Source organism: Oncorhynchus clarkii, chromosome 3 (assembly GCF_045791955.1).
Source record: "Oncorhynchus clarkii lewisi isolate Uvic-CL-2024 chromosome 3, UVic_Ocla_1.0, whole genome shotgun sequence".
Classification (NCBI taxonomy): Eukaryota; Metazoa; Chordata; class Actinopteri; order Salmoniformes; family Salmonidae; genus Oncorhynchus; species Oncorhynchus clarkii.
In genome coordinates this window covers 6,946,916-6,960,291 of record NC_092149.1, presented here as the reverse complement: position 1 = coordinate 6,960,291, position 13,376 = coordinate 6,946,916, and the positions used below count along the sequence as shown (strand labels likewise).

Below are 13,376 nucleotides of genomic sequence, written 5' to 3'. Positions count from 1 at the left end.
ACATGATATATCGTTAGTAGTAGACTCTAGGCTGTACAAGAAACATGATATATAGTTAGTATTAGACTAGGCTGTACAAGAAACATGATATATAGTTAGTAGTAGTAGACTAGGCTGTACAAGAAACATGATATATCGTTAGTAGTAGACTCTAGGCTGTACAAGAAACATGATATATAGTTAGTAGTAGTAGACTAGGCTGTACAAGAAACATGATATATAGTTAGTAGTAGACTAGGCTGTACAAGAAACATGATATATAGTTAGTAGTAGACTCTAGGCTGTGCAAGAAACATGATATATAGTTAGTAGTAGACTCTAGGCTGTACAAGAAACATGATATATAGTTAGTAGTAGACTCTAGGCTGTACAAGAAACATGATATATAGTTAGTAGTAGACTCTAGGCTGTACAAGAAACATGATATATAGTTAGTAGTAGTAGACTAGGCTGTACAAGAAACATGATATATAGTTAGTAGTAGACTCTAGGCTGTACAAGAAACATGATATATAGTTAGTAGTAGTAGACTAGGCTGTACAAGAAACATGATATATAGTTAGTAGTAGACTCTAGGCTGTACAAGAAACATGATATATAGTTAGTAGTAGTAGACTAGGCTGTACAAGAAACATGATATATAGTTAGTAGTAGACTCTAGGCTGTACAAGAAACATGATATATAGTTAGTAGTAGACTCTAGGCTGTACAAGAAACATGATATATAGTTAGTAGTAGACTCTAGGCTGTACAAGAAACATGATATATAGTTAGTAGTAGACTCTAGGCTGTACAAGAAACATGATATATAGTTAGTAGTAGACTCTAGGCTGTACAAGAAACATGATATATAGTTAGTAGTAGACTAGGCTGTACAAGAAACATGATATATAGTTAGTAGTAGACTCTAGGCTGTACAAGAAACATGATATATAGTTAGTAGTAGACTCTAGGCTGTACAAGAAACATGATATATAGTTAGTAGTAGACTCTAGGCTGTACAAGAAACATGATATATAGTTAGTAGTAGTAGACTAGGCTGTACAAGAAACATGATATATAGTTAGTAGTAGACTCTAGGCTGTACAAGAAACATGATATATAGTTAGTAGTAGTAGACTCTAGGCTGTACAAGAAACATGATATATAGTTAGTAGTAGACTCTAGGCTGTACAAGAAACATGATATATAGTTAGTAGTAGTAGACTAGGCTGTACAAGAAACATGATATATAGTTAGTAGTAGACTCTAGGCTGTACAAGAAACATGATATATCGTTAGTAGTAGACTCTAGGCTGTACAAGAAACATGATATATAGTTAGTATTAGACTAGGCTGTACAAGAAACATGATATATAGTTAGTAGTAGTAGACTAGGCTGTACAAGAAACATGATATATCGTTAGTAGTAGACTCTAGGCTGTACAAGAAACATGATATATAGTTAGTAGTAGTAGACTAGGCTGTACAAGAAACATGATATATAGTTAGTAGTAGACTAGGCTGTACAAGAAACATGATATATAGTTAGTAGTAGACTCTAGGCTGTGCAAGAAACATGATATATAGTTAGTAGTAGACTCTAGGCTGTACAAGAAACATGATATATAGTTAGTAGTAGACTCTAGGCTGTACAAGAAACATGATATATAGTTAGTAGTAGACTCTAGGCTGTACAAGAAACATGATATATAGTTAGTAGTAGTAGACTAGGCTGTACAAGAAACATGATATATAGTTAGTAGTAGACTCTAGGCTGTACAAGAAACATGATATATAGTTAGTAGTAGTAGACTAGGCTGTACAAGAAACATGATATATAGTTAGTAGTAGACTCTAGGCTGTACAAGAAACATGATATATAGTTAGTAGTAGTAGACTAGGCTGTACAAGAAACATGATATATAGTTAGTAGTAGACTCTAGGCTGTACAAGAAACATGATATATAGTTAGTAGTAGACTCTAGGCTGTACAAGAAACATGATATATAGTTAGTAGTAGACTCTAGGCTGTACAAGAAACATGATATATAGTTAGTAGTAGACTCTAGGCTGTACAAGAAACATGATATATCGTTAGTAGTAGACTCTAGGCTGTACAAGAAACATGATATATAGTTAGTAGTAGTAGACTAGGCTGTACAAGAAACATGATATATAGTTAGTAGTAGACTCTAGGCTGTACAAGAAACATGATATATAGTTAGTAGTAGACTCTAGGCTGTACAAGAAACATGATATATAGTTAGTAGTAGACTCTAGGCTGTACAAGAAACATGATATATCGTTAGTAGTAGACTCTAGGCTGTACAAGAAACATGATATATAGTTAGTAGTAGTAGACTAGGCTGTACAAGAAACATGATATATAGTTAGTAGTAGACTCTAGGCTGTACAAGAAACATGATATATAGTTAGTAGTAGTAGACTAGGCTGTACAAGAAACATGATATATAGTTAGTAGTAGACTCTAGGCTGTACAAGAAACATGATATATAGTTAGTAGTAGTAGACTAGGCTGTACAAGAAACATGATATATAGTTAGTAGTAGACTCTAGGCTGTACAAGAAACATGATATATCGTTAGTAGTAGACTCTAGGCTGTACAAGAAACATGATATATCGTTAGTAGTAGACTCTAGGCTGTACAAGAAACATGATATATAGTTAGTAGTAGACTCTAGGCTGTACAAGAAACATGATATATCGTTAGTAGTAGACTCTAGGCTGTACAAGAAACATGATATATAGTTAGTAGTAGACTAGGCTGTACAAGAAACATGATATATAGTTAGTAGTAGACTAGGCTGTACAAGAAACATGATATATAGTTAGTAGTAGACTCTAGGCTGTACAAGAAACATGATATATAGTTAGTAGTAGTAGACTAGGCTGTACAAGAAACATGATATATAGTTAGTAGTAGACTAGGCTGTACAAGAAACATGATATATAGTTAGTAGTAGACTAGGCTGTACAAGAAACATGATATATAGTTAGTAGTAGACTCTAGGCTGTACAAGAAACATGATATATAGTTAGTAGTAGTAGACTAGGCTGTACAAGAAACATGATATATAGTTAGTAGTAGACTCTAGGCTGTACAAGAAACATGATATATAGTTAGTAGTAGACTCTAGGCTGTACAAGAAACATGATATATAGTTAGTAGTAGTAGACTAGGCTGTACAAGAAACATGATATATAGTTAGTAGTAGACTCTAGGCTGTACAAGAAACATGATATATAGTTAGTAGTAGACTCTAGGCTGTACAAGAAACATGATATATAGTTAGTAGTAGTAGACTAGGCTGTACAAGAAACATGATATATAGTTAGTAGTAGACTCTAGGCTGTACAAGAAACATGATATATAGTTAGTAGTAGTAGACTAGGCTGTACAAGAAACATGATATATAGTTAGTAGTAGACTCTAGGCTGTACAAGAAACATGATATATAGTTAGTAGTAGTAGACTAGGCTGTACAAGAAACATGATATATAGTTAGTAGTAGACTCTAGGCTGTACAAGAAACATGATATATAGTTAGTAGTAGTAGACTAGGCTGTACAAGAATTATGATATATAGTTAGTAGTAGACTCTAGGCTGTACAAGAAACATGATATATAGTTAGTAGTAGTAGACTAGGCTGTACAAGAAACATGATATATAGTTAGTAGTAGACTCTAGGCTGTACAAGAAACATGATATATCGTTAGTAGTAGACTCTAGGCTGTACAAGAAACATGATATATAGTTAGTAGTAGACTCTAGGCTGTACAAGAAACATGATATATCGTTAGTAGTAGACTCTAGGCTGTACAAGAAACATGATATATAGTTAGTAGTAGACTCTAGGCTGTACAAGAAACATGATATATCGTTAGTAGTAGACTCTAGGCTGTACAAGAAACATGATATATAGTTAGTAGTAGACTCTAGGCTGTACAAGAAACATGATATATAGTTAGTAGTAGACTCTAGGCTGTACAAGAAACATGATATATAGTTAGTAGTAGACTCTAGGCTGTACAAGAAACATGATATATCGTTAGTATTAGACTCTAGGCTGTACAAGAAACATGATATATAGTTAGTAGTAGACTCTAGGCTGTACAAGAAACATGATACAGTGCCTTGCGAAAGTATTCGGCCCCCTTGAACTTTGCGACCTTTTGCCACATTTCAGGCTTCAAACATAAAGATATAAAACTGTATTTTTTTGTGAAGAATCAAAAACAAGTGGGACACAATCATGAAGTGGAACGACATTTATTGGATATTTCAAACTTTTTTAACAAATCAAAAACTGAAAAATTGGCCGTGCAAAATTATTCAGCCCCCTTAAGTTAATACTTTGTAGCGCCACCTTTTGCTGCGATTACAGCTGTAAGTCGCTTGGGGTATGTCTCTATCAGTTTTGCACATCGAGAGACTGACATTTTTTCCCATTCCTCCTTGCAAAACAGCTCGAGCTCAGTGAGGTTGGATGGAGAGCATTCGTGAACAGCAGTTTTCAGTTCTTTCCACAGATTCTCGATTGGATTCAGGTCTGGACTTTGACTTGGCCATTCTAACACCTGGATATGTTTATTTTTGAACCATTCCATTGTAGATTTTGCTTTATGTTTTGGATCATTGTCTTGTTGGAAGACAAATTTCCGTCCCAGTCTCAGGTCTTTTGCAGACTCCATCAGGTTTTCTTCCAGAATGGTCCTGTATTTGGCTCCATACATCTTCCCATCAATTTTAACCATCTTCCCTGTCCCTGCTGAAGAAAAGCAGGCCCAAACCATAATGCTGCCACCACCATGTTTGACAGTGGGGATGGTGTGTTCAGCTGTGTTGCTTTTACGCCAAGCATAACGTTTTGCATTGTTGCCAAAAAGTTCAATTTTAGTTTCATCTGACCAGAGCACCTTCTTCCACATGTTTGGTGTGTCTCCCAGGTGGCTTGTGGCAAACTTTAAACAACACTTTTTATGGATATCTTTAAGAAATGGCTTTCTTCTTGCCACTCTTCCATAAAGGCCAGATTTGTGCAATATACGACTGATTGTTGTCCTATGGACAGAGTCTCCCACCTCAGCTGTAGATCTCTGCAGTTCATCCAGAGTGATCATGGGCCTCTTGGCTGCATCTCTGATCAGTCTTCTCCTTTTCTGAGCGGAAAGTTTAGAGGGACGGCCAGGTCTTGGTAGATTTGCAGTGGTCTGATACTCCTTCCATTTCAATATTACCGCTTGCACAGTGCTCCTTGGGATATTTAAAGCTTGGGAAATCTTTTTGTATCCAAATCCGGCTTTAAACTTCTTCACAACAGTATCTCGGACCTGCCTGGTGTGTTCCTTGTTCTTCATGATGCTCTCTGCGCTTTTAACGGACCTCTGAGACTATCACAGTGCAGGTGCATTTATACGGAGACTTGATTACACACAGGTGGATTGTATTTATCATCATTAGTCATTTAGGTCAACATTGGATCATTCAGAGATCCTCACTGAACTTCTGGAGAGAGTTTGCTGCACTGAAAGTAAAGGGGCTGAATAATTTTGCACGCCCAATTTTTCAGTTTTTGATTTGTAAAAAAAGTTTGAAATATCCAATAAATGTCGTTCCACTTCATGATTGTGTCCCACTTGTTGTTGATTCTTCACAAAAAAATACAGTTTTATATCTTTATGTTTGAAGCCTGAAATGTGGCAAAAGGTCGCAAAGTTCAAGGGGGCCGAATACTTTCGCAAGGCACTGTAAATACAGTACCAGTCAAAAGTTTGGACACCTACTCATTCAAGGGTTTTTCTTTATTTGTACTATTTTCTACATTGTAGAATAATAGTGAAGACATCTAAACTATGAAATAACACCTATAGAATCATGTAGTAACCAAAAAACTGTTAAACAAATATATTTGAGTTTCTTCAAATTAGCCCCCCTTTGTCTTGATGACAACTTTGTACACTCTTGGCATTCTCTCAACCAGCTTAGTGGAACGGTATCAAATACATCAATCACATGGTTTCCATGGTTTCCAGGTGTTTGATGCCATTCCATTTCCTCTGTTACAGACGTTATTATGAGCCGTCCTCTCCTCAGCAGCCTCCTGTGAACTCAATATACTTTAAAATGAGTAAAACCATTTTGAAACTGCGTACAAATGATATTGTACCTACATTCATACAGCATCTTGACTGTGTCCAGCTCACTGATAATCACTACATTCATATACAGCATCTTGACTGTGTCCAGCTCACTGATAATCACTACATTCATATACAGCATCTTGACTGTGTCCAGCTCAATGATAATCACTACATTCATATACAGCATCTTGACTGTGTCCAGCTCACTGATAATCACTACATTCATACAGTATCTTGACTGTGTCCAGATCACTGATAATCACTACATTCATACAGTATCTTGACTGTGTCCAGCTCACTGATAATCACTACATTCATATACAGCATCTTGACTGTGTCCAGCTCACTGATAATCACTACATTCATATACAGCATCTTGACTGTGTCCAGCTCACTGATAATCACTACATTCATACAGTATCTTGACTGTGTCCAGCTCACTGATAATCACTACATTCATATACAGCATCTTGACTGTGTCCAGCTCACTGATAATCACTACATTCATACAGCATCTTGACTGTGTCCAGCTCACTGATAATCACTACATTCATATACAGCATCTTGACTGTGTCCAGCTCACTGATAATCACTACATTCATACGGTATCTTGACTGTGTCCAGCTCACTGATAATCACTACATTCATACAGCATCTTGACTGTGTCCAGCTCACTGATAATCACTACATTCATACAGTATCTTGACTGTGTCCAGCTCACTGATAATCACTACATTCATACAGTATCTTGACTGTGTCCAGCTCACTGATAATCACTACATTCATACAGTATCTTGACTGTGTCCAGCTCACTGATAATCACTACATTCATACAGTTTCTTGACTGTGTCCAGCTCACTGATAGTCACTACATTCATACAGTATCTTGACTGTGTCCAGCTCACTGATAATCACTACATTCATATACAGCATCTTGACTGTGTCCAGCTCACTGATAGTCACTACATTCATATACAGCATCTTGACTGTGTCCAGCTCACTGATAGTCAGGGAGTATAAAAAAGTATAGGACAATTGTTTTGCACATTTTTACAGTGAGGAAATATATTTTCAGTGCAGCCCCCGGAGAGCGTTGAAGACCGAATGCGGCCCCCGGGGCTAAATGAAATTGACAAGCCTGCTCTAGGCTGTACAGGAAGCAAGCAGAGATGAAGGACGTTGAGTTAGATCAGCTGACAGAAGACATCTGGACAAATATTGTTGAATCATTTGCGAGATGTAGAAATGATCAAGTATATTTTTATTCTATTCTCACTAGGCTGTACAGTAAACATGCAAAGAGCTGTGTAGAGCGCTGACTCAGGTTTAGTTGACTGAAGACATCTCTAGGTGAATCTAGGGTACTGTAGTGTGGTGAGAGACTCATGACTGTTATAGGAGACTGATCCAGTGTTCTCCAAATCCAGTCGAAGACCCTGATTGGTTGAATATTTGAATCAGATGTGTGTGAATCAGGGCTAGATCAAAGGGCCCTGTACACACCCAGTAGCACCCCAGGACTGGAGTTGGTGAACACTGGACTAATTCAGACTTAGCTTACTCTGCCCTCTTCCACTCTGTCCCCTCCCCCTCATTCAGAATGTGAACGGGATCAAGTACCACGCCAAGAACGGCCACCGGACACAGATCCACATCCGCAAGCCCTTCAAGTGCCGCTGTGGGAAGAGCTACAAGACGTCCCAGGGCCTGAGGCACCACACCATCAACTTCCACCCGCCAGTCTCCACCCACATCCACAAGATGCAGCAGTAGCACCGTCCCCACAGAAATAGAATCCCTTGAACATCATCCTGTTCTAGTGATTCTGTTTCTATGGACCCAGTACACTACTCTTTTATTGCATGCTTTAAAATCACCTTATTTGTATAGATATATTTTTTTTAAACATTTTTTTGGAATGTATTTTCTTCACAGCTGTTTACTTTTTCACATTTGAGCGATCATGTGTCTTTTTGATAACGTTTTTGGCACATGGGGCTTGATGTTAAGATGATGATGCGTTTGAAAGAGCTCGTATTACCACGTTCAAAACACCTCGGAACTCTCCCAGTGATCTTTTCTTTTTGTGACTGGGAATTCCGAACGGTCATCCAACTCGGAAACTCTGGCATCTTTCTAGAGCTCTGACTTTCCGACCTGAAAATCACTGACGTCATGATTTTATCATTTTTTTCCCCGCGAGTTCCCAATGGTCTTGACATCACCATGAGTCAAGGTTCACAGCCATGCTTCTGGGCTGTTCGCCAGAGCAAAACATTTACATACAGATATGTTGTGTACGTTGCAACCCAATGAATTTGACTTGAGTGTTCAGGTAATGCTGTGTTTGAAAAGAAGAGGCATGAGAGTGGTGAGGCCAGGGGAGAAGGCAAGCATCACCACCACACCACAAAATCTGAATGTTTGTCAAAGATGACGATATATTCCTGAAAGATGTATAAACTTTCATAATCAGGTGTAAAATAGTAAGCTCTTATATTTTTCGTGTTCTGTTCTAAAAGTGTATTTTTATGATTCACTTTGCCAGGATTTTCACTCAACTTGTTTTGTGTTTTAGAACTAAAAGACTCAGGTGACAATTCACCACAAGCATTTCAGCACCACAATCCTGCCCGTGTGTTCTGATAGGATGCGTCCCAAATGGCACCCTATTCCCTATATAGCGCACTACTTTTGACTAGAGCCATGTGGGTCCTGGTCAAACAAAAGTAGTGCACTATATAGGGAGCCATTTGGGAAACACAAAGTATTTTAGAGTCAGCTGTTCACTGGAATCTTGGGATTGGGTGTCACAGCAGTCCCAGTTATCCAGAACCCTTCCATTCTAGGGTGCTGAGCAGTTATCCTCTTCGCCAAAGCCGGGTGAAGCATTTAAGCACTTTGTAGTAACCAGTTGCCAATAACTCTGCTGCTGCACACACCAACCTGACATGTAGCAGTCACAGGAACTAGAGAGAGCCAGACTGGAAGTACTCCACCTCTCTGCTGCTGCTGCACACACCAACCTGACATGTAGCAGTCACAGGAACTAGAGAGAGCCAGACTGGAAGTACTCCACCTCTCTGCTGCTGCTGCTGCACACACCAACCTGACATGTAGCAGTCACAGGAACTAGAGAGAGCCAGACTGGAAGTACTCCACCTCTCTGCTGCTGCTGCACACACCAACCTGACATGTAGCAGTCACAGGAACTAGAGAGAGCCAGACTGGAAGTACTCCACCTCTCTGCTGCTGCTGCACACACCAACCTGACATGTAGCAGTCACAGGAACTAGAGAGAGCCAGACTGGAAGTACTCCACCTCTCTGCTGCTGCTGCACACACCAACCTGACATGTAGCAGTCACAGGAACTAGAGAGAGCCAGACTGGAAGTACTCCACCTCTCTGCTGCTGCTGCACACACCAACCTGACATGTAGCAGTCACAGGAACTAGAGAGAGCCAGACTGGAAGTACTCCACCTTTCCATTTGTTCAGGTCTCCAGTGTTTCCTGGGGTGAGATTATCTATCTGGTTGCCTTGAATTGTAGACCACAAGATTGAGTTCCAATCCCGTAAGTATGTGTATAGCTTCAGGAATGGCTAACTTGAGTTACAGTAGACATTCTTGTCAAAATAAAAGATGGCCAGATCTCAATTCTGGTCTTTTGTCCCTCTAGCCTCTATATGTAGTCTAATAAAAGGTACTGTGTCATACTGGTGATCAGAGAGAGCAAGGGGCTAATCAACAACCCAATCAAAACATCACGAAAATCAATGTCCTTATGGAACTACACGTTAAGACTGCGTCCCAAATGGTAGCCTATTCCCTCTATAGTCCATATGGCTCTGGTCAAAAGTAGTGCATTAAATAGGGAATAGGGTGCCATTTGGAATGCATTATGTAGATGGTCATTGACAGTATTATACTGCCATATGGAGGGAAGTATTTGATATATTGTGTATAGTAAATGTATTGTGTCAAGTGCATTAAATTATATTTTCATATGTTTCTGGAGAATGATGACTGTGTGTGGGTATCCTATATATTTATTTATTTTACCCGTATTTAACTAGGCAAGTCCGTTAAAGAACATTCTTATTTACACTGACGGCCTACTGGGGAACAGTGTGTTAACTGCCTTGTTCAGAGGCAACACACTGACGGCCTACCGGGGAACAGTTGGTTAACTGCCTTGTTCAGAGGCAGAACGACAGATTTTTACCTTGTCAGCTCGGGATTCGATCCAGTAACCTTTTGGTTACTGGCTCTAACCACTAGGCTACCTGCCACCCCTATAAACTAAGGCAACAGCAGAGGTTGTTTTGTAACTAACTGATGTACAAAACTAGCTGCTTTAGGAATGTAGCTGTGATTACAATACAACTGCCTCTGTGTTCCTGGACATTTCTGCACCATTTACAGATGTTTTACACCTAAAACATTGAGACCCAGGTCTGTTTTACAAAGGAGCTGAGTATGTACGTGTACAAGGCATGGAAGTAAGTGGCTATATTATAGTCTGATACTCTATATGGTTCCAAACAGACTTTATTAGTTAAGATGTCATTACATGGGACTCAAAGGTTTTGTATAGTGGTGAAATAACAGAATCCTGGCATGCATGTTAATCAGTAGTGAAAGGTGAAACATGACTTCTTTATTCAGACAACCAAACCAGTGGACTAAATCAGGAGAATCAACTGACACTAAAATATAACAGCTCTTTCTAACCACACATACTGAAAAAGCTTATAACGCCGTTGGCTCTTAAAAGATTATTCTACAATAGATGATTTAAAGATAATATAATAATAAGGTTTAGAAGCAAATGATTTGTCCCGTCTGTCTGCATATAGTGCAGCGAGGTGGCTGCTTTCTAAACATCATGAATACCTGAATTTGACTATGAAGCTCAGGGGAAAGCATTTGGGTTGGAACAGTTGAAATGCATGTTTGATGTAGCTTACTTTCCCTGACTTCACATAGTCTAGTAGTGTCTGGGACTGATCGAGTGGTCAGAGATGAGCACAGCCATAACATCTCACTAATACAATCAGAGGAATAACAAATCAAATGGGACACTTCATATTAAAGACTGATTCACACAGATATGTATCCCTGGTCTGAATTATACATCAAATCAGAGCACCAATCACACTGCCGAATAAGAAGACCGTTTCCCTAGTTAATAAAAGATGCTCATCAAAACGCCACCGGTCCTAAAGGTGAATCAGAATGAGATCGTCACACCTGTTACATGTGGCAGGGGGAAAGAGCAAGGCAGTTTCATTTCAGTGGCCACTGACAGAAAATGAAGGTTGTAGCGGGGATGAGGTTTTTAGTCAAAGTTGAGCACGTTGGCGGAGTCAAAGTGGGTGAGCACGTGGTTCTCAAAGACCTTCTGGTCACAGTCGAGGGGGAACTGCTCGCTGCACATGGGGCACACCTTCCAGTGGCTCTCTACATGCTCCACAAACTTACTCTGGTCGTAGTTGGGCGGGAAGATCAACTCACACAGTGGACAGCGCATGTGGACGTTCACACTGCACAGAGGAGAGACGGAGAGAGAGAATGGAGTGAGGAAGGAGAAGGAAGAGATGGGGAAAGAAACAAAGTAAGGTTAGGGAGAGAAGGAGAGAGGGCAACAGGGAGAGAAGGTATTGAGGGCAACAGGGAGAGAAGGTATTGAGGGCAACAGAGAGAGAGAAGGTATTGAGAGGGCAACAGAGAGAGAGAAGGTATTGAGAGGGCAACAGGGAGAGAAGGAGAGAGGGCAACAGAGAGAGAAGGAGAGAGGGCAACAGAGAGAAGGAGAGAGGGCAACAGAGAGGAGGAGAGAGGGCAACAGGGAGAGAAGGAGAGGGCAACAGGGAGAGAAGGAGAGGGCAACAGAGAGAGAAGGTATTGAGAGGGCAACAGGGAGAGAAGGTATTGAGAGAGCAACAGGGAGAGAAGAAGAGAGGGCAACAGAGAGAGAAGGTATTGAGAGGGCAACAGAGAGAGAAGGTATTGAGAGGGCAACAGGGAGAGAAGGTATTGAGAGGGCAACAGGGAGAGAAGGTATTGAGAGGGCAACAGGGAAAGAAGGTATTGAGAGGGCAACAGGGAGAGAAGGTATTGAGACGGCAACAGGGAGAGAAGGTATTGAGAGGGCAACAGGGAGAGAAGGTATTGAGAGGGCAACAGGGAGAGACAGTATTGAGAGGGCAACAGGGAGAGAAGGTATTGAGAGGGCAACAGGGAGAGAAGGTATTGAGAGGGCAACAGGGAGAGAAGGTATTGAGAGAGCAACAGGGAGAGAAGGTATTGAGAGAGAAACAGGGAGAGAAGGTATTGAGAGAGCAACCAGGAGAAAGGGTATTGAGAGAGCAACCAAGAGAGAAGGTATTGAGAGAGCAACAGGGAGAGATGGTATTGAGAGAGCGACAGGGAGAGAAGGTATTGAGAGAGCGACAGAGAGAGGAGGTATTGAGAGGGCAACAGAGAGAGGAGGTATTGAGAGGGCAACAGAGAGAGGAGGTATTGAGACGGCAACAGGGAGAGAAGGTATTGAGAGGGCAACAGGGAGAGAGAAGGTATTGAGAGGGCAACAGGGAGAGAGAAGGTATTGAGAGGGCAACAGGGAGAGAAGGAGAGAGGGCAACAGAGAGAGAAGGAGAGAGGGCAACAGAGAGAGAAGGAGAGAGGGCAACAGAGAGAGAAGGTATTGAGAGGGCAACAGGGAGAGAAGGTATTGAGAGAGCAACAGGGAGAGAAGAAGAGCGGGCAACAGGGGGAGAAGAGGAGAGAGCAACAGGGAGAGAAGGTATTGAGGGGCAACCGGGAGAGAAGGTATTGAGAGAGCGACAGGGAGAGAAGGTATTTAGAGGGCAACAGGGAGAGAAGGTATTGAGAGAGCGACAGAGAGAGAGAGGGTATTGAGAGAGCGACAGGGAGAGAAGGTATTGAGAGGGCAACAGAGAGAGAAGATATTGAGAGGGCAACAGAGAGAGAAGGTATTGAGAGAGCAACAGGGAGGGAAGGTATTGAGAGGGCAACAGAGAGAGGAGGTATTGAGAGGGCAACAGAGAGAGAAGGTATTGAGAGGGCAACAGAGAGAGAAGGTATTGAGAGGGCAACAAGGAGAGAAGGAGAGAGGGCAACAGAGAAAGAAGGTATTGAGAGGGCAACAGAGAGAGAAGGTATTGAGAGGGCAACAGGGAGAGAAGGTATTGAGAGAGCAACAG

General features: G+C 40.6%; 2 protein-coding genes across 10 annotated transcripts in view; one reads left to right on the top strand and one right to left on the bottom strand.

Annotated features, from left to right (window-relative positions):
* The window catches only part of LOC139387148 (juxtaposed with another zinc finger protein 1-like), a 70,029-nt gene extending 59,865 nt beyond the window's left edge, over positions 1–10,164 (top strand). The window contains exons 5-6 of one of the 2 annotated variants that reach the window (XR_011629134.1): positions 7,746–8,777; positions 10,029–10,164. Coding sequence is in view for 1 of the 2 variants with exons in the window: in XM_071133189.1 (XP_070989290.1) it covers positions 7,746–7,919 (174 nt within the window). In the remaining variant the exon portion in view is untranslated. Of the gene's footprint in view, positions 1–7,745; positions 8,786–10,028 lie in introns of those variants that run through there. The other variant, XM_071133189.1, reaches the window with a different exon arrangement.
* A 516-nt stretch (positions 10,165–10,680) lies between these two features.
* LOC139387092 (Tax1 (human T-cell leukemia virus type I) binding protein 1b) overlaps positions 10,681–13,376 on the bottom strand; it is a 37,335-nt gene continuing 34,639 nt past the window's right edge. For all 8 annotated transcript variants that reach the window (XM_071133096.1, XM_071133145.1, XM_071133112.1 and 5 more), the window contains one exon: positions 10,681–11,693. In XM_071133096.1, the coding sequence (XP_070989197.1) occupies positions 11,489–11,693 (205 nt within the window). In that variant the 3' untranslated portion in view covers positions 10,681–11,488. The remainder of the gene's footprint in view (positions 11,694–13,376) is intronic.